General features: G+C 37.0%; 1 protein-coding gene across 2 annotated transcripts in view; it reads right to left on the minus strand.

Annotated features, from left to right (window-relative positions):
• shep (RNA binding motif single stranded interacting protein alan shepard) overlaps window positions 1-27,834 on the minus strand; it is a 1,233,958-nt gene that overhangs the window by 555,445 nt on the left and 650,679 nt on the right. For both annotated transcript variants that reach the window (XM_073985862.1, XM_073985863.1), the window contains exon 3: window positions 24,482-24,841. In XM_073985862.1, coding sequence (XP_073841963.1) covers window positions 24,482-24,841 — 360 coding nt within the window. The remainder of the gene's footprint in view (window positions 1-24,481; window positions 24,842-27,834) is intronic.

Genomic DNA, 27,834 nt, shown 5'->3' on the forward strand with positions numbered 1-27,834 from the left:
TTTTGAAATTTTGTGGGGGAGGAACCTTATGGAGTGGGCCGATATGGCTTATCTTCGAACTTGAACTATGTTTGGACAAAATATTACTAAGGCCAAGTTTTGGACCCAATCTGCAGATCCGTTCGAGAGATAAGTTGCGCTCCCAATCACCTCAGACGGTGTCATACGGGTTTTGTGGAACTTTCAGGCTATTTTCTCAGGAAGTATGGACTTGCCCCTGATGAAACTTGTTCCATCGTATAGGGGGCAGTGAATACAAGTTTCTAAAATAAAAATCAAAGCGAGTCGAGAGCAGGTCCTAAACTGAACTTATCCGAAATTTTGTGTGGGAGGTACCCGTACCCATCTAAGTTTGGTAGACATTTCACGAGTTGCAAATTATGGACCAAATCGGTTGCTTCCTTCAATAGTTATGGTACTTACAAATTTTCCGAACATTTTTGAACTTTTGTGTGGGAGGTACCGGGAGGAGTGGACCGATATAACACTTCGAACTTAAACTAAGTTTGAACAAAATATTACGAAAGCCAAATTTTGGACCGAATGGGTTGACCCGTTCGAGCGTTATCGTGCGCTTCAGCCAGCCAGACAGACAGACGGACATTGCTCAATCGACTCCAAATTGTCCGAAACACATTTCGTCCAAACATACCATTTTGTTACCCTCAGCATTTATGCTAACGAGGGTATATACACTTTCATACGGGCAAAATGTGCCTCATCGAAATAATGGTTTTAGACCCCAAGTATGTTTGGACGAAATGTGTTTCAGACAATTTGGAGTCGATTGAGCAATGTCCGTCTGTCTGTCTGGCTGGCTGGAGCGCACGATAACTCTTGAACGTAATATTTTGCCCAAACTTAGTTTAAGTTCGAAGATGGGCTATATCGGTCCACTCCTTCCAGTACCTCCCCCACAAAAGTTCGAATATATTCGGAACATTTGTGCGCACGATAACTCTTGAAGGGAGTAACCGATTTGGTCCATACTTTGCCCATCGTAAAATGTGTACCAGACTTAGATAATGTTTCAATATAGACTTAATCGCTTCACTCCTTCGGGTACCTCCCACACAAGATTTCGGAAAAGTTCAGTTCAGAGCCATCTCTCGAATCGCTCTGATTTTTCTTTTAACAACTTGTATTCACTGCCCTCCATATGACGGTACAAGTTTCATTAGGGACAAGTCCATATTTCCTGAGAAAATAGCCTGAAAGTTGCAACAAACCCCTATGACACCGTTTGAGGTGGTTGGAGCGCAAGATAACTCTCGATCGGATCTGCCGATTCGGTCCAAAATTTGGCCATAGTAATATTTTGTCCAAACATATTTTAAGTTTGAAGATAAGCCATATCGGTCCACTCCTTCAGGTACCTCCCCCACAAAAGTTAAAAAATGTTCGGAAAATTTGTTCATACGGTAACTCTTGAAGGGAGTGGGCGAATTGGTCTATGCTGTGCACATCCTAATATATCTGCTAGATATAGATCAGGTTCAAATATGGACTATATTTGTCCACTCCATCCGGTACCTTCCACACAAAATTTCGGATAAGTTCACTTTAAGATCTGCTACGAATCACTTTGATTTTTGTTGAAGCAACTTGCATTCGCTGCCTCAATTACGATGGTAAACGTTTTTTGAGGGGCAAGTTCATACTTCTTGAGCAAACATCCCGAAAGTTGTAAAAACCCTCTAATGCACCATATGCAGTGGCTGGAGATCCACTTCCATAATGGTCAATGTTGATCCATTCCAAAACTGTTGATCTCTAATCCTAATGAACATTTTTGTCGGCTCAAATGCCCAAAATTTGTAAAAACCCCTAAATACATATGTTTTTTTGGGAAAAAATTGTTTCAATATATACAGGCTGAGGGCATATCTCTGTCGGCAAAGCCGACTGATACTTTTTTACTTGTTCTTTTTAACGCTCATATCTCAGCTAATTTTGTCCGATCGACTCGAAATATTTGTTCTTTAAAATAAGTAAATAAACAATTTTTCGATTTTGTAAAATTTGTAGATGGCCAAAACCCCTTAAAATCGATCGATGAATTATTAGATTTTGATATCCTTACCAAAATTTTCGGAGGAACATATCTGTAGATTTTTTTTTCATGTAGAAGATCTGATCTTGTGTTTATTTTTCAGTTCAAGAACAAATAGGACCTGGAAGGGTCCCCATATTAAGGCAACCTAAAGTGTATGTCACGTTTAGCCCGACATGTTGAATGTGATTTCTGGTTTCCTGATTTGATGACAGCACTTTTCACTAACATAATTTTAGCGCCCACCACCTCTATATCAGCCACATTTCGCAATTGTAAAGATACTCATACATATATTCATATGTAATCAACACTAAACCTGAACTCCGATTATACATTATGCCACCCTAAGATGTAGGTATTATTAGGGTACAAATTGTATTCACATTTAACGAAAATGACATTTCTGGGTGTGTGTGTGTGTGTGTGCTCCATCGTACAGATGAGTGAATACTTCCGATTTTAGCAAATTGAATGTGAATGACATGTGATTTAACGACATAACCATGGTTTTAGTTTCAAAAGGACTGTCAAAGACTCTGTGCCTAGCTGCTACAAGTGGAGCTGGAGACAAAAGATGAAACAATCAACATTGACCAGAAATGTCAGAAAACTTAAGTGTAGAGATGAAGAGAAAACAAACATAACGAATGACAGTGTGTGTGTGTGTGGAAAGACTAAGTACTTGTTTCCGTCTTAACGAGAGATGTCATCTTTTCAAAGGCAATGAGGTGCAAATATTGAGTAATGTATGATATCCGGCATGAGCAGTGATATAATGTTCATTGTTTGTCAAGGTCGTTGAGGGGTCGTTTGTTTGAAAAGGTGAATCGTTTCGTTTTTGTCTTCTTTCTTTTTTCATTTTGGATGGGTAGCTAGGCTAACTTATCTTCTTTACCTTCATTCTTACATTTCGTGAGTACACATTTCCAATTAGATAATAGGATTTGTGAATTAGAATCGCTTGAGTGGCCACATCACAAAATCAAGGTAAAATTGTGGTTTCATGGAAGCAGGATGAAAAGTCAAACAGAAGTAGATAGATAACATTTATTTGTTTATTATGTATGGCATTGATTTTGCTTAATGGCTTTTGATGCTGTGGCGTTGGTGTGGTTTCTTTCTGTGATTTCAATGATTCCAAATATGTATATGTATGTACATACATACACATTGAAGACGGTTACATCGTAATATCCAAAGTAAATCTTTAGAAAAGATATTGGCACATGAAATTAATGAATATTAATGGCCCGTCCATGTTCATTTCAGGGGAATTCACAGTGGTATACAGTTAAGTAATAGCAGCATTAGAAATATTGTTGTTTCCAGGAAATCCTTAATTTTATGAATGTTCAAAAATTGTATTTGTTTAAGGAAGAGAAAATAGGTTTATGTTTGATTTTAAAAGTAGTTGAGATTTGCTTAAATAAGATAACATGAGTCACATTTGGTAAAAATCAAACATGTTTTACAATCGATCAATCCGAGTTTCACACTTACAGAATTCGCGAACTATTAACATATTCGATATAGTATGACTGTAATTCTTAACAATGAAGTGTTTTAGGAGGGATCCCATAATGTCGACCATTAAAATTCATTTTCGTGGAAGCGGTGTTGGCATCAATGTAGAAAAATGGGTTGAAGCCAACAAGTTTTTTTATGTTCCCTTCCGATTTATGGCTTAACCTTACATTTCGTAGACCCATGCCCGAAGGAAGACTCAAAGAATTCTCCATGGGAAACATGATACCAGTGTATGATTTTTCGATATATCCGCTGCATCCACCTAAAATTGATGCTGACATTTTGAAGCCGGAATTTCGTGGTTTTTTGAATTTTTGTAATAATCCGGACGCGCAACAAGATAATATTCTTATAATGGGATTATAGAACTCGTGATTTTACATCGTTTAATGTATATCTCATGGGTGTGCTCCATACAGCATCCTAGTAATTGGAGTCTAAAAGACCAACATTTGATGCATGATTTTTTTTAAAAAACCTATTTTTGTGTGTCAAATTTACAAGTGCCATTCTATTTCCTTATTTTTTTTACGCGACGGATCTGACGAGCCCTTCCGCGATCGTATCCATCCACTAAAACCGCGGATATAGATACCTTGAAAATAGGAAAATCAGCAAATATATATTTTGAAAAGTCCGCGTACTAAAACGTGATTTTCTTTAAATTTTTTTACGTAAATGGAATTCTTTATAGAATTTGGAGGCACATCCGCGGTTCTTGAAGAATCTATTTGAAATATGTGTATATTGACGTATTTTTGATGGGTGCTACTGAAACAGGATGCGCATCAAAATCGTAAGCGCATTGCGCGGCTTTGTTTTTTGCATTGTGTGCAATTGATTGATTTTAATTAATTAACGAATAATAGGCTTTTTAATTTCCACATTTTTGAATGATTATACCCTCAGCCTTTAGGCTAAAGAGGGTATTTACACTTTGATACGACCAAAAATGTGCCTCATCGAAATAATGGTTTTAGACCCCAAGTATGTTTGTACGATATCCGTTTTAGACATTTTTGAGTAGATCTAGCAATGTCCATCCGTCTGTCCGTCTGTCTGTCTGCCCGTCTGTCTGTCTGGCTGGCTGGTGCGCACGATAACTCTCGAACGGTTCAATCGATTCGGTTCAAATTTTGGGTATCGAAATATGTTGTCCAGATTCGATTTAAGTTCGAAGATGGGCCGTATAGGTCCACTCCTTCAGGTACCTCCCCCACAAATTTTCAAAAATTGTCGCAAAATTTATGCGCACGATAACTCTTGTAGGGAATAACCGATTTGGTACAAACTTTGCACCACGTGTAATTTCTACCAAACTTAGATGAGGTTCCAATATGGACTTAATTGGTCCACTCCTTCGGGTACCTCCCACACAAAATTTCGGAAAAGTTTAGTTTAGGACCTGGTCTCGAATCGCTTTGACTTTTGTTTACACAAGTTGTATACGCTGTCCTCTATACGATGCTGTAGGTTTCATTAGGGGCAAGTCCATACTTCCTGAGAAAATAGCCTGAAAGTTACAAAAAACCCTATAACACCGTGTGTAGTGGTTGGAGCGCAAGATAACTCTCGAACGGATCTGCCGATTCGGTCCAAAATTTGGCTTTCGTAATATTTTGTCCAAACTTAGTTTAAGTTCGTAGATAAGCCAAATCGGTATTCGGAAAAATTGTGCGCACGATAACTCTTGATGGGAGTGACCGATTTGGTCCATACTTTACACATTCTCATAATATCTACCAGATATAGATCAGGTTCGAATATGGACTATATTTGTCCACTCCATACCGTACCTCCCACACAAAATTTTGGATATGTTCACTTTAAGACCTGCTATTGAATCACTTTGATTTTTGTTGAAATAACTTACATTCGCTGCAATTACGATGGTAAAAGTTGTTTCAGGGGCAAGTTCATACTTCTTGAGAAAACAGCCCGAAGGGTGTAAAAACCCCCTATGGCACCCCCATGGTCTATGTCGGTCCATTCCTTTAAGTACCTTTTCCGCAAAATTTTTGAACTTTAATCCTAATCAACATTTTTGTCGGTTCATACGACCAAAATTTTGAAACCCCCTAAATACATAAGTTTTTTGTGAAAAAAGTGTTTCAATTTTCACAGGCTGAGGGTATATCTCTGTCGGCAAAGCCGACTGATACTTTTTTACTTGTTTTAATTTGAATATTACTCTTAATTTCCTATCCTTATAAGGAAATGTCCTGAACGTTTTTAACATAACAAAGCCAAGGATTTATCTTGGTCCCTCTTCCATCTCAAGTGAACACTGGCCTCTCCGTAGTGTCACCTGGGGAATTGTCTTTCACCCATAAGAACGTTAAAAACTTGGGTTTGGGCGTCGGGTTAGTATCCCTCCCTAGAAAAAACAGCCTACTATGAAAAAACGAAAGAAAAGAAAAACGAACCCCTCTAAAGTTGACGAACTCCGCAAACGTTTTAAGGACAACGATCTGCGCATCTGCAGAGAAGGTGCAGTTTACGCATTGGCAGATGTACATGAAAAGTACAAGGCCGACATTACTGACATACAGGAAATACCATGGAACGGGAAAGGCGTCACAATAACACCTAAAGGTGACACACTGTATTATAGCTGCCATGACGTAAAGCATGAGTTTGGTTGCGGATTTCTAGTTAGCCGAAGACTAAAACATCTGGTATCCACCTTCACCCCCAGTGGATGAGAAGACTTGCTGTAATTTGAATAAAAGCTAAATTCTTCAACATCAGCTTTATTTGCGCTCATGCTCCCACTGAAGAAAAGGACGAACAGACCAAAGATATATTTTACGAGCGCTTAGAAGAAACATATGACCGTTGCCCTGCCCATGACATTAAAGTTATTCTAGGCGATTTTAATGACAAAATTGGAAAGGAGAATATCTTTGGCCCAACAGTCGGGAATTTCAGTCTCCACAGTGAAACATCTGATGATGGTATGAGGCAGATAGAGTTTTCAGCTGCAAACAACATGGTAGTTAGCAGTACCAGATTTAATCATCTCGATATTCATAAGGGCACCTGGCTGTCTCCAAATCAAATAACAAGTAATTAAATTGATCATGTTGTGATAGATGGAAGACATTCATCGAGCGTGTTGGATGTACGATCGTTCCGAGGCGCACACATTGATTCGGACCACTACCTTGTTGCAGCAAAGGTACGTACCCGTCTAAACGTTGCAAATAAAGCACGAACAGATACAACGCGGAAGTTGGACACTCAACTAGCCCAATTGCTTAATGAGAGCACTTCTTGTCCCGATAACATAACAACACAATGGCAAAATATTGCCCACTCCATGCAAACAGCCGCAATATCCATACTTGGATACCAGAGACCTCCACAAAGGAATTCATGGTATGACCAGGAGTGTCGTGCTGCTACCGAAGAGAAAAATGCGGCATATAGAGCTACTTTACAATCTGTAGCAACGCGTAGCGCACGAGAGAGATATCGGGAGAAAACGAGAGAAGATAAACGTCTTTTCCGCAAGAAAAAGAGAGAAAATTCAAATAAAGACTGAAACATCAAACAGATGGATTTGGTTCAGGCACATCCTCCTGTAGAGACCCGCAAGGTAATCTGGCACTAGGTACAGATAGCGTGCTCAGGATATGGAAGGAACATTTCTCCAATCTGCTGGTATCCAATACTAGCGAAGACGATGATATTACAGATCCAATCCCAGAAGATGGTATAGAATGTATAGTATTGTACATTTCATTATACATTGTATACCGCCCAGCCAAGATGCTATAAACCGGCTGAAGAATAATAAGGCAGCAGTAGCCGATGGCTTACCAGCCGAGCTGTTTAAAACCGGAGGCGACGTGCTGATAAGGTGTATTCATCAGCTAGTTAGCACCATCTGGCAGGAAGAACGCGTACCCGAAGATTGGAACCTGAGCATCCTCTGTCCCGTCCACAAGAAAGGAGATAAGACTGTATGCCCCAACTATAGGGGCATAAGTCTTCTACCTATTGCCTATAAGATAGTGTCAGGGATATTGTGCGAACGACTAAAGCCAATGGTCAACGAAATAATTGGACCATACCAATGCGGCTGTAGACCTGACAAGTCCACCATTGACCTGATATTTAGCCTGCGGCAAATCCTGGAGAAGACCCAAGAAATGCAGATCGACACATATCACCTTTTTGTCGATTATAAAGCAGCATTCGACAGTCCCCTCCGATCAAAGGTATTACATGCAATGTCTGAATTTGGTATCCCCGCAAAGATACTAGGTCCTCAGTTAAAATTAGAAAGAACCTCTCCGAACCGTTCAGTACCAAAAGAGGTTTCAGACAAGGAGACAGCCTTTCGGGTGACCTATTCAACATTTTGCTGGAAAAGGTAATACGTGAAGCAAATGTCAAAAGAAATGGCACAATTTACACCAATAGCCACATGTTACTTCATGGGACGATCAGTAAAGCAAGTAACTGATACTTTAGGAAGGTCGAAGCAGAATCTGCGAAAGTGGGTCTGGCGGTAAACGGTAAACCAAATTGATGGTGTTGACGCGCAAAGCGTTCATAGAGCTCGGACCAACTGTGGAAGTTGGTACCTATAATTTTGAGGTAGTTAAAGACTTCTAAGCATAGGTACTTGCGCAAGCAGATAAGGCAGTGCTTGGTGTGTTTCAGAGGAAAATTCTTCGATAGATCTACGGGCAGATTTGCGTTGACGGTGAATATCGACGTCGTATGAACCACGAGCTATTTTAGCTATACAAAGACATGAATATAGTTAAACGTATCGAGATGCAGCGATTGCGTTGGCTAGGCCATATCATAAGAATGAGCGATGATGAACTCGCTAAAAAGGCGTATGAATACATGCCACATGGCGGTGCTCGCAGAATCGGCAGCCCAAAGAATAGATGGCGCAAACAAGAGGATGAAGAGATGACAAGGCGCGGTATTCCAGAAAGAGAAGAGAAAAACAAATGTTCTGTAATGGGCCAGCTAAGTATAAGTTATCACAGTAAGCAACTAAGCTTTCACGATGGTAAACCATATTTCTTAATGAAGTTTTAGCAGTACACATTAATTATTGTATGGGATTTTAGCGAAATATTTGGAGAACTCCCAAATGTTTTTTTCTAATTTTTCGAATCAAAACAAAAAATGTATTTGCAACAATATTTTCCAACAATAAGTATTTCTCTTTTGTTGTTGCTATAATATGCAATTTATGTACAACATCTCTAACAATTTGGTTTCATATTTTTCTACGCATTGTCTAGATTCCGCATATATTTATACCCTCAGCATTTATGCTAACGAGGGTATATACACTTTCATACGGGCAAAATGTGAATCATCGAAATAATGGTTTAAGACAATTTGGAGTCGATTGAGCAATGTGCGTCCGTCTGTCTGTCTGGCTGGCTGAAGCGTACGATAACTCTCGAACGGATCAATCGATTCGATCTAAAATTTGGCTTTCGTAATATTTTGTCCAAACTTAGTTTAAGTTCGAAGTTGGGTTATATCGGCCCATTCCTTCCGGAAAATTTGTACGTACGATAATTCTTGAAAGGAAGTAACCGATTTGGTCCACACCCTTGCAAATCGAGAAATGTCTGCCAGACTTAGATGAGTTTCCAACATGAACTCAATCGGTCCACTCCTTCGGGTACCTCCCACACAAAATTTGGGATAAGTTCAGTTTAGGACCTGCTCTCGAATCGCTTTGATTTTTGTTTTAGCAACCTGTATTCACTGCCCCCTATACGATGGTACAAGTTTCATCAGGGGCAAGTCCACACCTCCTGAGAAAATAGACCCAAAGTTGCAAAAAAACCCTTTGACACCGTGTGAAGTGGTTGGAGCGCAAGATAACTCTCGAACGGATCTGCCGATTCGGTCCAAAACTTGGCCTTAGTAATATTTTGTCTAAACATAGTTTAAGTTAGAAGATAAACCATATCGGTCCTCTCCTTCAGGTACCTCCCCCACAAAAGTTCAAAAATGTTCGGAAAAATTGTTCGTACGGTAACTCTTGAAGGGAGTGGCCGAATTGGTCCATACTTTACACTTCCTAATATATCTGCCAGATATAGATCAGGTTGAAATATGGACTATATTTGTCCACTCCATCCGGTACCTCCCACACAAAATTTCGGATAAGTTCACTTTAAGACCTGCTATCGAATCACTTCGATTTTTGTTGAAGCAACTTGCATTCGCTGCCTCAATTACGATGATAAACGTTTTATCAGGGGTATGTACATACTTTTCGAACTAATTGACCACTTTCATAATGGTCAATGTAGATCCATTGCTTTTAGTATCTCCTCCGCAAAACTTTTGATCTCTAATCTTAATGAACATTTTTGTCTTTTCAAATTCCCAAAATTTTTAAAAACCCCTAAATACATATTTTTTTGGAAAAAATTGTTTCAATATATACATGCTGAGGGTATATCTCTATCGGCAAAGCCGACTGATACTTTTTTACTTGTTTTATTTTATATTATTCTAACCCCCCATACCAAGTGCGGATATTATTCGAAAGTTCGCCACAAAACTTCGAAAGTGATATTATTTTCGAGCAGAATACAAGGGTTTTTTCGATAGTGTAGGCCAAAAATAAAATATTTGGAATTGTTGTCAAATTTTATTTGTTCAAATTAAAATCAGTTTGTAAAATGTTTCATGTGAATTCGTTTATTTAGTTGAATTAAAAGAATTTGGTTTATTTATAAGTTGTGTAAATAACAATCGCGAAATTTTATTGTGTTATATGTTTTTTATAAAAGAAAAGTTGAAAATATTTTTGTGAAACCTGTAATCGAAAGCCTAGGAGTTGAGAAAATGTACCAGATGAAGGGACTTTTGAATAAGATGAGAAAATTATGCCCCTGGGAGAAGTGGATACATATTGCATGAAGAATCCATTGAAGGTGAGACTCCTGACGTTGAAGAACGTTTGACGCGGGTTTGCGTCCCTGGAAGAAGTGGACACATAGTGTCAGAAGATTCAATCGATGTCGAAAATATTCTCCGATTACCTGGCCGAAAAGGTTTCTTGGCGTGTGAACAGCAACTAAAAATTGCAATTCGGAGTATGTATATTTATATTAAGTCTATTTTAAATATTAATTTTTGACATATATCTTTTCTCTCGTTTTAAATGTACCCGGGAGACATGGTGGCTGACCTGGGATTTTCCCTGGATGACAGAGTTGTAAAACGCTCATGACAGGGTTGTAAAAGCCGCGAAATGACATATGAAAAGCAAAAGTTCGATGAATCTAAAAAAGAAAATGAAGAAATTTATATCTATATAGTCATAGTTTTCCCGCTATTTAAAACTTTGTATTAATTGTTATGTGTTCTGTTTATTTTGCATTTCTTGCATTGAATTATATTATTTTTAGTTTTTGCAATACACTTTCCTAACTCAATAAAAATATATGTATTAAAATTTACCTAAAATATCCTTTAATTATTGGGGAACGAATGGAAAATGAAACACAAAAACTATCGATAATAATAACATTAAAGAGCTTCTAGCGATATCTAAAATGAATCGTTAAAGTATCGCTAAATTATATGTTTCCGTATTGTTTTTGATTCGAAAATAATATTATTATCGATACTTCGAAAACGAAAGTTTTACTGCCACAAACTGAGCGACCAGTGAATCGTTTTTGATTCGTTTTCGTGTGTCGTTCTCGAACAAAATATCCGCAAAACTATCGCAAAACATTCGAAAACGATATCGTTTGCGATAGCAATGGTATGGGGGGGAATATATAAAAGGCAATGTGTGTATGTTAGTATGTTTGTATGTTCCGAATAGACTCAAAAACGGCTGAATAGATTTTCTTGAAAATGTCAGATAATGTACTGGGAACACCGGTGGTGAAAATAGGCTATATATTTTTTTGAATGGTCGTCGCGGAAGTGAAATATCGCGGTCATCCCAAATTATTCAAAAATGTATTATTTCAGATAATATACCTAATTTTAATAAGCGTGACTACAAAACCGCTAAAACACTGGCTTCAATATGTGGGATAACGCGGTCAACGCCATATTTTGGAATACAGTAAAATCCCGATGACTTGAGATGTCACTATATAGAAATTCCGAAAAATCGATTGGGAAATCTTATGAAATTTTGTATATGGAGTTTTAAGGTCTGAGAATAGATCGTAATCAATTTTTTTATCCCGCTAAGTGTAGTGACCGGTGGTCCTCCCCACAATTTTTTTAAGAAAACCGTGAAATTCAAGATACTTTGTAATATATTGTTTACAAATTGTTTGCAATGCTATTGTAATTACAGTCTTGACGACCATTCGTCGCGGAAGTGAAAATCGCGGTCATCCCAAAATTTTCAAAAATGTATTATTTCAATTAATTAGAACTGTCGTAACTGTCGTCATCCCAAAATTTTCAAAAATGTATTATTTCAATTAATTAGAACTGTCGTAAGCTGTTTTTATAGTGACCGGTGGTCCTCCCCCACAATGTTTTTAAGAAAATCTGAAATCTTTGATATTTTTGAACGTATTGTTTACAGATTGTTTTCCCTGAATGATCGCGGTCACCACAAAGTTTTCAAAAATGTATTATTTCAATTAATATACATAATTTTAGTAAGCGTGACACACTACTGTAATTACTGTCTTGACCCTGAATGGTCTTCGCGGAAGTGAAATATCGCGAAAAGTGAAATATCGCGGTCATCACAAAATTTGCAAACATTTATTATTTCAGATAATATACATAATTTTGTAAGCATGCCTAAAAAACGCTATAAACGCTGAACACTAAACAATAAGTGGGACAGCGCGATCAACTCCACATTTTGGAATACAGTAAAATCCGGATAACTTGAGATGTCACAGGATCGAAATTCCAGAAAAATCCATTGGAAATCAGACAAAGTTATTGATATACAATACAATATCATCATTGGAACCAGAATACCGCTATCGTGTTCGATTTTTGAAAATATTATAATTACGGATAAAATCTCAAAATGTGGGAAGTGAAACTTCATGAGCATTGATTTCAGTCCTTGGAATAGCTAGGTAAAGATACATTTTTTAAATACAGCAAAATCTCGATAATAACAACTACAATTTATAGAAGTAATTTTTTTATGAATTATATAAATGTTGCCATACATATCCCGAAGGAACATACATTTCGCTGAGGGGTATTTTACCACTATTGCATATAGAGCGCGAAGAAAAAAAGCGTTACGTTCGATCGGCCTGAATGAGGTTAAATCCACCAATAATAGCGAAAATCAGGCGCCACCGTTCTATGGGAGCTATATCAAAACGAGGACATATATGTACTGAACAGTGGCTATATCTCTGAACTATTTATGGGAACTATATCAAAACGTGAACCTATTACTGTTACATACCGAGCGCAAATAAAAAGGTGTGTCTTTCGGTCGATACGAATATTTATGCCCTCCTCTTTAAAATATATTAAAACCAGATTTCAGTCATTTCGGTGTGATAATGATGTTAAATCCTCAAAAATAGCGAAAATCCGCCGGTACCGTTCTATGGGAGCTTTATCAAAACGTGGACCTATACCAACAATTCTTTGCAGTAATAATAACGACCCCAACCGAGACCAACAATCCAATATATAGCAATGTCAATTGACGTGCACCGACCATTATATGTGGGTCACAAAGTGCTTTAAACTGTCGATATATGGTGAAGGGTATAATAAAAGAGATTTTATATATTAAATTTGGGAGATACCATTATATGGAATTTATGTCAAAACATTGATTTATATTATGAAGTTTCTACAGGGATGCCTAATTATGGGTGTACCAATACGTGATAGATAACTAAAGTTTACACGGAGAACCAAACAACGGGCCAGCAACGCGGACCGGGTCAGCTAGTATATTTTATATTTTAAATTAGTTATATTTTATTTCATATTTAAATATTTATAAAACTTGATATCTCACTTTTAAGCCAAAAGAAGCTCTCACTGTGTACTATAAATAGTTGAAAACAGACACACAAACAAATACAAATCAACAATAATACCATTAGCATCATCACTAAGATTAGACTATCATCACACTAAAGAAATATCACATAACCCATTGTGTTTTATGCTGTTGTTTATTTTCAATTTCTTATTCAAATTGAGCTTTCTCTAAAATCATCAATTTTTATTTGACTTTTAGCCTGTTGTACGAGTATTACATTCATTCACATTGTCATACATTTCAGTTTTGTTTTGTTTCCGGTAATGGCTTTATGTGTATTGCTTGAGTATGTATTTATGTACATATGTATGCATACGTATTGCGTTTTATTCTTTCGAGCACAGCAAGTGTCAATTCGAAGGATTTATTCGTTAAGATAAATAACATTAAGGCCCATTTAAACGTTTTACTGCGTATTAAACTGACTTTGAATGAGGCTGTGTGTATGTGTGTGTGTGATTTTTTGCCTTTCAATGCTTATGTTAGGGGGGTGGAGGTACATGCATACATATTCTTTAGCTAGGGTATTTGTTTTCATTTGATATATTCTATTGGCGTGTAAAGCTTTTATATGTGATACTTTATCTCGATATGTATCATTTAAAGCTCAAATGTAAAACAGAGAATAATGGCATTTGTGTACAAAGTCATAGAATGGAGGCCCAAAATAATGTCTCATAAATTCTGTAAAAGCAACAAGAAGGAGGCAGCAAATATTGTACATTCTTATGTATGAATGTAGTGGCAGGAATGTATGGGGCTTTGCAAATGCGTCCACAAATAGAGGGGACGCTTTCTATTAAATCTAAATGAAACTTTTGACCACAGACTGGTAAAAGTTATATTCAATGCTTTTAACATTACCAACTTTTATCACATTACTTTTGTAAGTTATCAATGACTTTGTAACTAATATTTCCCTATAATGCAAAGACCCATATATATGACACAAACAACAAATAGCTATCCATTTACATATACAAGGTTATATCTGTCGTTTTGTGAAAGAACATACATGACATTTTATTATCATTAACAACAGTATAAAACAGTCTAGCAAAATGACAAAATAAATGACGGAAAGACTGAAACGAAACGTTGAACGAATTTAGAAATGATTTTGTTTAGATTTGAAATAGATATGTGAAGATATGTAAATACATTTATTACATGTCCTTCATAATCTCAAGCATGTCTTCTCATTAATTTTTGTTGTCCTTGGAATAAATATTGTATTAAAAATTCGTAATTTAATTAATTATTCACAAAATAATCAACACGTGTTTTATGCAAAAGATGTTGACTCCCAGATGTTTTACCACAGAGTCATATAAAACTTTTTGTTGTAGGCTGTTTGTAGTTATGTTTCCATTTTCGGCTGTTTTCTTTTTATATTGTGACACTAACAAGGCATGGAAAAATACAAGAACATTTTGCTAGGACAGCTGAGAAAAACAGTTGATATAACTGAACAACAAACATTTATTAAAAAACTTTCTTGAACGACGATATACCATGTTGAACAATCCGGATTTATTTAGCTTTTGGTATACACATAAAGAAGAAGTTGCGTTATTCGATAAAAAAATAAGCAAATGTAAAGGAATAAGTCGGATTTGTATCCTCAACCCATAATTGTAGGGTTATTTACACTTTGCATATCCTAAGCTCTTCATTTTTAGGGTTGGTAAAAGGATATTCCAGCATTATGGAATGGTTTCTGGCTCTCAGTGTCCTCTCATTATAGGTATAAGGCTTTAGCAATTGGTTCACCGCCATATTTTAAAAGCTATGCCGGATTATTTTCCGGACCAGAAGATTTGTATTATTATAATTCCCTGAAAGGACAATGGACACTTCTCTCATATCAAAAAAGTCCACCCCGATTCATATTAGCTCAATGACGTGGGAGTACTTTTTATCGCACATTTTTCAGGAAAATTCGCCAACATTATTACGCTGAGCGATAATTCCGCCACAATTGAAAATGTGATGTTGTGGTAGCGTGGAAGGCGGGATTGCATACAATTGCCCCACGGTGGCAATAGTGGAAGAAATATCAAGATATAGTGATAATGGCCTTACACTGCACTCAATTCAAAATGTTTGAGTATTTGTAGGGGAGATACCGGTTCACAGTGGTGGCACTTACATGGGAAGGTGTGACAAAAATACTTCTAACTGCTATATCAAACTGAAATTGTTTTCAATGGGTCATAGTGGCCTAAAAACACTCTACGTAAAATATTGTGGTCCTCAGTCCAATATTTCGCGTGGTTCCCATGAAACGAATCATCTTGAATTTAACTATTTTACTGTTACCAAGACATTGTTCAACCAAATTTGCTGTAATCCGGTACCAGGAGTTATTATTGCATTGTAAACATCCGCACGAAAAATTGTCAGTATTGGTCCATGATTTGGTTTACTCCCCTATGATTTATATATCGATTTGGGCAGATGTCAACCAAATATTCTAAGCGACTATGTTCTTATAATGATCTCAGACTTCAGTACTCCAGCTAATAAAGAATTGCCATATCGATCCACTTTTGACCACAGCCTCCATATAGGGTTACCATCCTATTCTTGGTACTTAATAAGATTTAACCACATTTGTCTGCAGAATTACTTGTAATAATGAATTTTACTACTTTTTAGCGTGGTCCAACATTAGGGTGTCCCAAAAATAAAATAAGTTATTTGTTAAAGTGAATACCCCCAAATCTTTTTCGCGAGTACTCATTACAGCTCTAAGTTACCATGTCCATAGAAATCGCTAATAGTACAAAAAACATTATATTGAAACCAAATTTAAGAAAGTATATTAAAATTATTTAAAAATATTCAAAAAAATATAAATTCAGCAACTAAAAAAAGGTGTTAAATTTTTGGTCATAAGTGCCAAAACCGGAAATTTCCGCAAAAAGTCTATACAGTTTTGAAATCTACAGGCGCTAGGCTTCAATTTGGTACTAGTGGCCATTTGTGCGAATTTGTGGAAAGTAACTTAAACTTTAAGGAAATCCATACATATATATTAAATATTTTCATTTTGACCGATATTATAACCAAAACATATGGCATCCCTTGCAATTTAGAGGAATTTTCATAAGTAGAAAAATGAAGCTAAGGCAATTAACTAAATGATTCAACTAAAGTTAAGGCATTAAAAATAGTCCTTTGTTTCATAAATTCGCTTAAAATATAACCATTTTTTCTCATTTTTAAAAAAAAATTTTTCTTCAGAATTAGTCATGCTTGTGCGGATTTTTCTCCTTAAGAACCGCAAAAAATGGAAAGAATAAGTCGAGTTTCGAAAAATTTGGAATGTTTTGAAGCGTTTTGCATTTTTAAATTTTTAAAACGATGTCATGAATTTTTTTATTTTTGTCGTTGGGCGCATCCACTGTGCGGTTGTAGTTGTCAGGTATTGATAACACTGTGCAACAAAATTCAATTTCTTTCAAAATGATGGAAAACCGCGTAGATTATGAAAGAAGAGCTAAAAATATGAAACACGTGTATCGGCGTTTTTAAAGTTTACATCGGAAAGTAACCAAAGTAAGCGGGGCAAGTTCCGCCCATTTCTAGTTTTTTTTTTCGAAATATTCGAGTTAAGATATTATGGAATCCTTGCATTTTAGGTATATAATGTCTTTGGCAACTTTATAGAGGAGGATGTGGAAAATATAAAATAAAAATCTTAACCCTCATGCGGTTCATCAAAGGGGTCTTTTTGTCCTTTTTTCGAAAATCTTTCAAAAACTCCTTTAATATATAATCATATCAATATTCTACAAATATTCTACAAGATTGTTAGTCATAATATTTTACCATAGGTCTCAGAATACAGCAAATCTGTAAATCTTATCTTTAGGGTTAAAATTAAATTAGGGTTAAAATTGGGATTCATCTGTGTTTATTCAAAATTGTCCCACAAAATATTAGAGATATGACGTCAAAGACAATAATATTCTTCGTCAAATTTCACTATGGGTCACCACAGAAATTAAATGCCTATTTACATTATATATCATAACAAGTAAGAACGGCGTTAAATTCGGCCGGGCCGAACAATTAGTTCCTTTATTAGTTTCCTTTCGTGTATGAAGAGGACTTAATACTAAATTTCAGCAATTTAGGTAAAACAATATGAGGCACCGTTCTATGGGGGCTATTTCAAAACGCCGATCTATACCGACAAATTTCTGACGGAAAGTTTTTAGACTCAAAGAAGACTAAATACCAAATTTCCTATATTTCGGTAAGAGAATGTGGCTAAAACTTAAAAAATACCGAAAATCAAGAAGTACGCTTCTATGGGGATATAGGAAGACGTGGACCTATACTGATAATACTCTTCTGGAATATTTTATAACTCTTGGAAGACTAAATAATGAATTTCAGCCATTTCGATGGGATATTGACGTCACAATCTTCAGTATTACTAAAATCGGGAGGTACCGTTCTAAGGGGGCTATATCGGAACGTGGACCTATACGGCGAATTTTAGTCAGAAATGGGGCAATATGAAAGCGTAGACCTATACCGACAAATTTAAAGGGGGAGTTTGAAAACCGCCAACGAAGTCTAAATACCAAATTTCAGCCATTTCGGTGTAATATTGAGGCCACAACGTTCAGAATACCGAAAATCGGGAGGTACCGTTCTATGGGGGCTATATGAAGGCGTGGACCGATACCGACAAAATTCTGGGGTAAAGTTTTTACCCCTAAAGAAGACTTCGTACCAAATTTCAGCCATTTTGGTAGGATAATAAAGCTAAAACCTTAAAAATACCGAAAATCGGGAGGTACCGTTCTATGGGACCTATATCAAAACGTGGACCGATATACCCTATTTTCAAAACCAAACATCCTGCAAGTAATAAAAACTTCTGTACCAAATATTGACTCTTTATCTTTAAAATTGCGAGCTGTATCTTGATTTCAGCAGACAGGCGGACGGACGGACAGACGGACATAGAATTTTATGCTTATCAATAATATATACATATACTTTATAGGGTCTCCGACGAATATTTCGATGTGTTGCAAACGGAATGACAAATTTAATTATACCCTCCATATGGTGCAGGGTATAAAATAGCAGTATCAATTTTGCTGAAAAATCATGAAAATATTTCCCTTTTTTTTTTTGTGAAATTTCTTTCCTTTTTTCGTGTTGATACATGAAAGTAATATAAAACTTTGTTCTAGGTGAAAAGTTTCAAAAGATGAAAAATTCTATACAAAATTTCACCATGAGTTTCAGAATAAATCATATATCTAGGTATACTATTTCCTTAAGAAAATTAGATTACAAATGTACATATATTAGGATGAAATTATGTGTTTTAATTTTGGTCTGTTAATTTTACATAATTCCATACTGGATCAAAATCTAGCAATATAATTTCCTTTTTGGAAGTATTGTTAAAGAAAGAAATGTTCTAAATGAAATTTCATTATGAGTCTCTGAATAAAAGAAATCTGTTACTATAACATGTAACATTCTTAGAAGCCCTTGTTTTTGATATAGGGTTAGGGTCATATTTTACAATTTTTATGCAGATTGTCGTTGTAATTGGACACTATAAATATCAAATTGGTGGTTTTTCGTTATGAATTCATACAGAAGATGTGTGCGCTCCATTTAAACAGCTTTTGAATCATTTGTGGTGAATATATATTTGAAAAATATAGAAACCCCAGATCGGACATGCCAAAATTGCGAATTTTTAGTACTTTTAACTTAAGTTACGTAGTTAGGATATGTCATTGCTTGCTTATATTGTATGTGAAAATACGAGAGTTGTCTACGGCTATGGTGCAGTGGAAATATCGGTGCAATATGGGCTCTCACATGCACGTTTTTACGTGGTCTAAAATAGTATAATGATGGAAGTAACTCTTGCGTTGGTGACATTTACGGAATAAATCCTAGAAAATGTATTCTAACTGGATTTGTTATGGTCATTCATGAAACAGCTATTTATGTAGTTTTTAGGATTAATTCCGTAATCTACCCAGTTTCCCTTGTCATTTTCTTGTCGCACAGTGTAATATTTCCTAGATTATCTTACCTTCGTCTAGTTTCGGGTACTTACTTACTTAGTTGGCCCATTACAGAACATTTGTTCCATAGACCGAACTAAGAAAAGATATCCATTCCTCTCTGTTTTTCGCTTGACTTTTTGGAATACCGCGCCTTTCCATTTCTTCATCCACTTGTATGCTCCATCGAAGCTTAGGCCTGCCGATTCTGCGTGCACCGCCATGTGGCATGTATTCATACGCCTTTTTAGCGGGTTCATCATCGCTCATTCTCATGATATGGCCTAGCCAACGCAATCGTTGCATATCGATACGTTTAACTATATTCATGTCTTTGTATAGCTTTTATAGCTCGTGGTTCATACGACGTCGATATTCACCGTCAACGCAAATCGGCCCGTAGATCTTTCGAAGAAGTTTCCTCTCAAACACACCAAGAACTGCCTTATCTGCTTGCGCAAGTACCCATGCTTCGGAGCCATACATTAGCACGGGTAGTATCAGCGTTTTGTATAGTGTTATTTTTGTTTGACGAGATGTGGCTTTGTTTTTAAATTGCTTACTTAGACCATAGTAGCATCTGTTCGCCAATACAATTCTTCTTCTTATTTCACAACTGATGTTGTTTGTTGTGTTTATGGCAGTGCCGAGGTAGACGAAGTCTTTAACTACCTCAAAATTGTAAGTACCAACTTCCAAAGTTGGTCAGAGCTCTATGAACGCTTTGTGCGTCGACACCATCAATTTGGTCTTTTCGCCGTTTACCGCCAGACCCACTTTCGCAGATTCTGCTTCGACCTTCCTAAAGGTATCAGTTACTTCCTTTACTGATCGTCCCATGATGTCTATGTCATCAGCATAGGCAAGTAACATGTGGCTATTGGTGTAAATTGTGCCATTTCTTTTGACATTTGCATCTCGTATTTCCTTTTCCAGCAAAATGTTGAAAAGATCACACGAAAGGCTGTCTCCTTGTCTGAAACCTCTTTTGGTACAAAATTCTTCGGAAAGGTTCTTTCCAATTTTAACTGAGAACCTAGTATCAAAGCCGGATGAGCTTTGCGGGGATACCAAATTCAGACATTGCTTGGAATACCTTTGAACGAAGCGGGCTGCCGAAGGCTGCTGTACAATCGACACAAATGTGGTACGTGTCGATCTGCATCTCTTGGGTCTTCTCCAGGATTTGCCGCAGGGTAAATATCTGGTCAATGGTGAACTTGCCAGGTCTAAAGCCGCATTGGTATGGTCCAATTATTTCGTTGACCATGGGCTTTAGTTTTTCGCACAATATCCCTGACACTATCTTGTAGGCGATAGGGAGAAGACTTATGCCCCTATAGTTGGAGCATAAAGTCTTATCTCCTTTCTTCCTGCCAGATGAAGTTAACTAGCTGATGCATACACCTTATCAGCGTGTCATCCTAAAGGAGGATGTGCCAGTTCCAAAGCCATCAGTTTGATGTTTCACTCTTTGTTAGAATTTTCGGACTTCATTCTGTCTTTTGTACATCTCGATTTGTTCACACTCCCGCTTTTCCATCTCTCTCTTTTTCCTGCGGAAAAGACGTTTCTCCTCTCTCCTTTTCTCCCAATACCTATCTCGTGCGCTACGCGTTGCTACTGATTGTAAAGTAGCCCTATATGCCGCATTTTTCTCTTCGGTAGCAGCACGACACTCCTGGTCATACCATGGATTCCTTTGTGGAGGTCTCTGGTATCCAAGTACTGATTTTGCGGCTGTTTGCATGGAGTGAGCAATGTTTTGCCATTGTCCTGATATGTTATCGGGACGAGGAGTGCTTTGATTAAGCAGATGGACCAGTTGAGTGGAATATGCTGTGGCTATCTGTTGTGATTGCAGCTTACCGATGTCCAATTTCCGTGTTGTGTCTGTTCGCGCTTTGTTTGCTACTTTTAATCTGGTACGTACCTTTGCTGCAACAAGGTGGTGGTCCGAGTCTATGTTTGCAACTCGGAACGATCGTACATCCAACACGCTTGATACATGTCTTCCATCTATCACAACGTGATCAATTTGAATTCTTGTCCCTTGATCTGGCGACAGCGTGGTGCCCATATCAATATCGAGATGCTTAAATCTGTTACTGCTAACTACCATGTTTCTTGCAGCTGCAAAGTCTATCAGCCTCATACCATTGACAGATGTTTCACTGTGGAGACTGAATTTCCCGACTGTTGGGTTAAAGATATTCTCCTTTCTAATTTTGGCATTAAAATCACCTTGTATAATTTTAATATCATGGGCAGGGCAACGGGCATAAGTTTCTTCTAAGCGCTCGTAAAATATATCTTTTTGTTCTGTGTGTCCTTGTATTCAGTGGGAGCATGAGCGCAAATAAAGCTGATGTTGAAGAATTTTGCTTTTAATCGAATTGCAGCGAGTCTTTCATTCACTGGGGTGAAGCTGGAGACCAGATGTTTTAACCTCCGACCAACTACAAATCCGCAACCAAACTCATGCTTTATGTCATGGCAGCTATAATACAGTGCATCACCTTTAGGTGTTGTTGTGACGCCTTTCCCCTTCCATCGTATTTCCTGTATGGCAGTAATTTTAGCCTTGTACTTTTCAAGTACATCTGCCAAGGCGTAAACTGCACCTTGGCTATAAAGAGTGCGAAGATTCCAGGTGCAGATTCGCAGATCATGGTCCTTAAAACATTTACGGGGTTCGTCAACTTTAGAGGGGTTTGTTTTCCTTTTCTTTCGTTTTTTTCATAGTAGGCTGCTTTTTCTAGGGGAGGATTAATAACCCGACACCACGGGGAGGCCAGTGTTCACTTGGGATGAAAGAGGGACCAAGATAAAACCTGGGCTTTGCCATGTTAAAGCCGGTCAGTACCGTTCCTTGGTAGTTTAAAGCCTCTAAATTTGTTTATTTTGCATTAATGCGTTAACCCCATTCGCGCAGACCAAAAAATCCAATTTTAATGCATTTTCCAAGAAAAACTCCTAATAATTTTTTTTGAGCTACATTTGGTAAATTTTGCTGAAATTTTGATTTTTCAAAATAGTCTGGCTTAATCCCTTTTGTTGTTTTAATATTTAAAACAACAAGTTTATTAGTGGAGAAGGTTTGGCATTGTTCACCAAGGGGTAAGGCAAGGAAGACTAGTTTCGATCCACGCCACTGGATCTCATCAGTTCCCTTTGTTTCTTGTTTGTGGATATTCTCCACCGAAGTTATTTTTCAATAACTTCTTAAACAAGGAACTTTTTATACCCAAACATCAATCGTCAGCTCGAAGTATAAACGTAAACAAAGAAAACCCTTCAATGAGAAGTTTTTCTTTGGTAACCTAACACAACTCCGACGAAAGTGTTTACGAAACAAAGCAAACCTTCTTCCACTCGTATGTGTCGTTGATTTTTCAACAAATGCACATACCCAAATGCTGTTTGGTAGCTTATATACCAACAACACACAAAACCGTGCCAGTGTTTCTCAAATAGAACATTGGTGGCGTTTATTTAATTGGGATAGCTGTTACAATTTTGATTTTTCAAAATAGTCTGGCTTAATCCCTTTTGTTGTTTTAATATTTAAAACAACAAGTTTATTAGTGGAGAAGGTTTGGCATTGTTCGCCAAGGGGTAAGGCAAGGAAGACTAGTTTCGATCCACGCCACTGGATCTCATCAGTTCCCTTTGTTTCTTGTTTGTGGATATTCTCCACCGAAGTTATTTTTCAATAACTTCTTAAACAAGGAACTTTTTATACCCAAACAGTTGTGTTAGGTTACCAAAGAAAAACTTCTCATTGAAGGGTTTTCTTTGTTTACGTTTATACTTCGAGCTGACGATTGATGTTTGGGTATAAAAAGTTCCTTGTTTAAGAAGTTATTGAAAAATAACTTCGGTGGAGAATATCCACAAACAAGAAACAAAGGGAACTGATGAGATCCAGTGGCGTGGATCGAAACTAGTCTTCCTTGCCTTACCCCTTGGCGAACAATGCCAAACCTTCTCCACTAATAAACTTGTTGTTTTAAATATTAAAACAACAAAAGGGATTAAGCCAGACTATTTTGAAAAATCAAAATTGTAACAGCTATCCCAATTAAATAAACGCCACCAATGTTCTATTTTGCTGAAATCGTTAAAAAATATTACATAGTTTTGCGACAAATTACCGCTTGGTGGTGCTCACTCTGTCTCGGAAAAGAATTGATCGATCATATACTTACTGAGGATATCTTTAAACGATGAAATAAGACAATAAGAATAAGCTAATAAGAAGCATATGTAAAGGAAACATATGGTTCCTAAAGCATTTATTTTCTATTGCAACTGTTTCATGTGAACAGAGGTGGAACAAAATTTACCAAAAATTGTTTGTTAAAATGTGATATAACGTGTTCCATGTGACACAAATTGTCAAAAACATGACAAAAAGATCCTATGGAATAATTCAACAATCTTTTGCATTTATAAAACTTGGCCATAACTTCTAGACTATAACAGTGATCTGACTAAAATAAACTACTGATATATTCTCTCAGTCTTTTAAGTAGAATTAGGCTCTTAAAGTATCGGATTTGTGCACCCCATCTAGTCTGTATGGACTTAAAAATTAACTTGAGTTTTTCTCGAATCACGCAAATGACGTATGGAACACTTAAGCATGACACCGACGAACTGTTGTTGATACCTCTCCCACAAACTTCAAAAAAAGAAAGCTTAAATGCAGATTATAGCCCGATCTTAGATGCTTTTTTCTTCTTCGTCATAGAAGGAATAATTTTTTGGACCAAAAACTAGTTTTATACAATTTCTTTTGTTATTTTCACTTACCGTTGTTGTTGCTGGTGTAGTTGTTGTATGCGGCGTATAAGCAGCATATGTTGGTTGCGGCAATGGTGCTGTATAACGATAGGCAGCCTGTTGAGCGACGGCGGCAGCAGCAGCTGCTGCAGCTGCAGCTGGTGTATAACCCTGTGGAGTCCAAGTAGCACCACGATATTGAGCTCCAGCTAAACCACCTGCTGCAGCGGCGGCAGCAGCAGCTGCTGGACTAGTCATTGCTGGCGGACGATGAACCCCTTTTATAGTGACCGTTGGAGCTGGGGGCGGAGCTCCCGGATAAACGTTACGCGGTGGTGGAGGCGGTACAGCAGCGGCAACGGGAGTGGCAGCTGGTGTGGAAGAACTTCCCTGCAAACCAAGAAATAAAGAACATTTTAATTTTGTTTATTTTTAGCTTTAAAGTCTTTGTTTTTGAAGCAAATAAAAAAAAAATATTTTAATTCATATTACTCCCGACATTACGTATCTTTTTTAGTTTTAATATTTTGTCTAACTTATTTCCCTATCAATTAAATTATAGCGTTTGCAGAAAACGGCCTTGCAATTTTTCCTTCCCCTGACAAAATAATTTATGTTATATATTTGACCTCAAAAAGGCCAGCAACTTCTGCCTAATGTTCGGTATCGTTGATATTTTGTGAATATTTTCATTTTCCTCTTCTTTTTATCAGTTACAATGTAATTTGGGACAAAATACTCAATACCACTGGTGACTGCAATTGAATACAATCGCCCACTTTTCAAACATGGTTATACAATAACCACTATAATGCTATGTATGTATGTAAGTGCCTTTACCATTTTCGTTATACAGTTTCCCGTTGCGACATTTGCCATATCAACGCTGCATCCAAAAATCACTTGGGCTGTTCGCCGAAAAGGTTACATAGGAACGTATTATTTGAATAGACTAAATATGATAGGGGCAATGTTGATTAAACTATATCATACCGTTAAAAGATAGGCTGTTATTTACCATTTCGAAAAAAAACGATAACACAACATCGCCAGATTCAAATCGGTGAACGGACTACTAGCGAAAATTCATCAAATATAGTCTTATCAGTGCCTTTGCCTCGACCGAAGACAAGGAGAGTAGACCAAAGATAGAGGTCCGATAAAAACCCGTTATTTTCAAATCATACTTTATAGTTATACATGGTTCCGAGGCATGGGTACCTAGGTGCCACAGTGGTATGCACGATTTTTTACATTTTATCTCAAAAATGATTTCCTGTAACAAGAGTGAGTGAACCTTTTCCCTATTAATGATTAAAATAACGTTTATTCCGTTTAACTATTCAAAAAGGTCACGCACAAGCCACTTTAATTTTTTTGTACGACCTATTGTACAAATTTGTACAAACTTTTACAAAATGCTGTTCGATAACAAACTTGTGAAGTAAAAGAGAGCGAATTCGGAGAGAATTGTGAGAGAATATTGGAGAGTCTTGTGACTGAGAACTTACAAGTTTTTGCAAGCACAATTTTCCTTGTAAGAATTTGCAAGTTTGATCAGCTGATTTAAATTCGAATTTTTTGTGGCGGATTTTGCAATTCTTGGCAAAACCTTAAACAAACATATCGCTCATTTACTCAAAGAGTGACACATCTCAAAAAATCGAATTTCGAAAAAACGCGTTTTATGTTGGCGATTGAAATTTGACTTCCCAACTTAAAAAGGTTATTATACAAAAACTAAAATAACTACTTGGACCATATTTTGCAAAAAGCTAGCCAGATATCAGTGCTAAATTTCTGTGCAAGATCATGCATGATTTCAAGTGTTGTAGTGCTTCATAAATTTAAAAAAATATTCCCAGCAAAAAGTTTGCATCCACGGAAGCAGTTAAATCACTGGTGCAAGTGTCACGAAGTGCTTCTTTTTCTATGAATTCCTCAGTGAATTTTACAAGGGAGCGCGCAGAAAGGAAGCACTCCATTTTGCTTCCGCAGCACGCAGTTAGGAAGCACTCCATTTTGCTTCCGCAGCACGCAGCTAGGAAGCACTCCATTTTTACAATTTTTACCACTTTTACGAGTTTTGCGTTCCCGTACACAAAATTTGTATGAAAATCGTTTACGACTTTTACCACTTTGTAAAGTACGGGAACAGGCCATTAATAAGACATTTTAATTTTATTCTTATAGGCCGTTTATATATAACAAGGTTAACCCAGTGGGTCTGGGTTTCAAATGTCATTTCCATTGTATATACTTCAAACAAATCCTCATAAAGAAGGTTAACCCTGCAAAAAACTATAATATAAACGCCGTATTACTTTAATTTCATTTGTTGAATGAAAATTGCATTTTTTATCGTTTATACATAAAAGTGCTTGTTGGATGTAATCCAAATGTGAGGAAAAGGATTGCCTTTTTCATTAGTCCACTGGAAGCGCATCCATGCATGTAATGAAATCCTCACTCCAACTTGCACCACTTCCATTTTTTTTTGCTGGGTTGTGTTCAATTATGCGAAACTCGTAGTAAAGGAGCTGTAACTCGTCTAGTTTTAGAGATATCAGCATGAAAATTTGACACAAGATAAAGTGGAAGTCGTAGAAAAAATAGAAACTGCTAACTCAAAAAACGAATTTTTTGAGTTATGCCACTCTTTGAGTAAATGAGCGATATGGTTATTAAAATAATTGCATGATAAAAAATAGAAGGGATAACTAAATAAATTATGGAAAACGACTTATTTTGTAAAATAACTTATTTTGTAGTTTGTGGTGGATGATGTAGGGGATGGAAGATACCAAGGAACGGTCCTGACCGGCTTTAACATAGCAAAGCCCAGGATTTATTTTGGTCCCTCTTTCATCTCAAGTGGACACTAACCTCCCCGTGTTGTCACCTAGGGAACTGCCTTTTACACCCGTTAAAGATAGTGAGCTAACATGTGCCGCGCGTTGACCCATAAGAACGTTAAAAACTTGGTTTTGGGCGTCGGGATAATAACCCTCCCCTAGAGAAAAACAGCCTACTATGAAAAAACGAAAGAATAGAAAAAACAAAGCCATCTAAAAACCCCTCTAAAGTTTACGAACCCCGCAAACGTTTTAAGAACCATGATCTGCGAGTCTGCACCTAGAATGTTCGCACTCTTTATAGAGAAGGTGCAGTTTACGCATTGGCAGATGTACTTGAAAAGTACAAGGTTGATATTACTGCCATACAGGAAATACGATGGAACGGGAAAGGCGTCACAACAACACCTAAAGGTGACGCACTGTATTATAGCTGCCATGACACAAAGCATGAGTTTGGTTGCGGATTTGTAGTTGTTCGGAGGTTAAAACATCTGGTCTCCAGCTTCACTCCAGTGAATGTGAAAA

This window comes from Musca autumnalis, unplaced genomic scaffold (assembly GCF_047663935.1).
Source record: "Musca autumnalis isolate F117 unplaced genomic scaffold, ASM4766393v1 scaffold_4, whole genome shotgun sequence".
NCBI lineage: Eukaryota > Metazoa > Arthropoda > Insecta > Diptera > Muscidae > Musca > Musca autumnalis.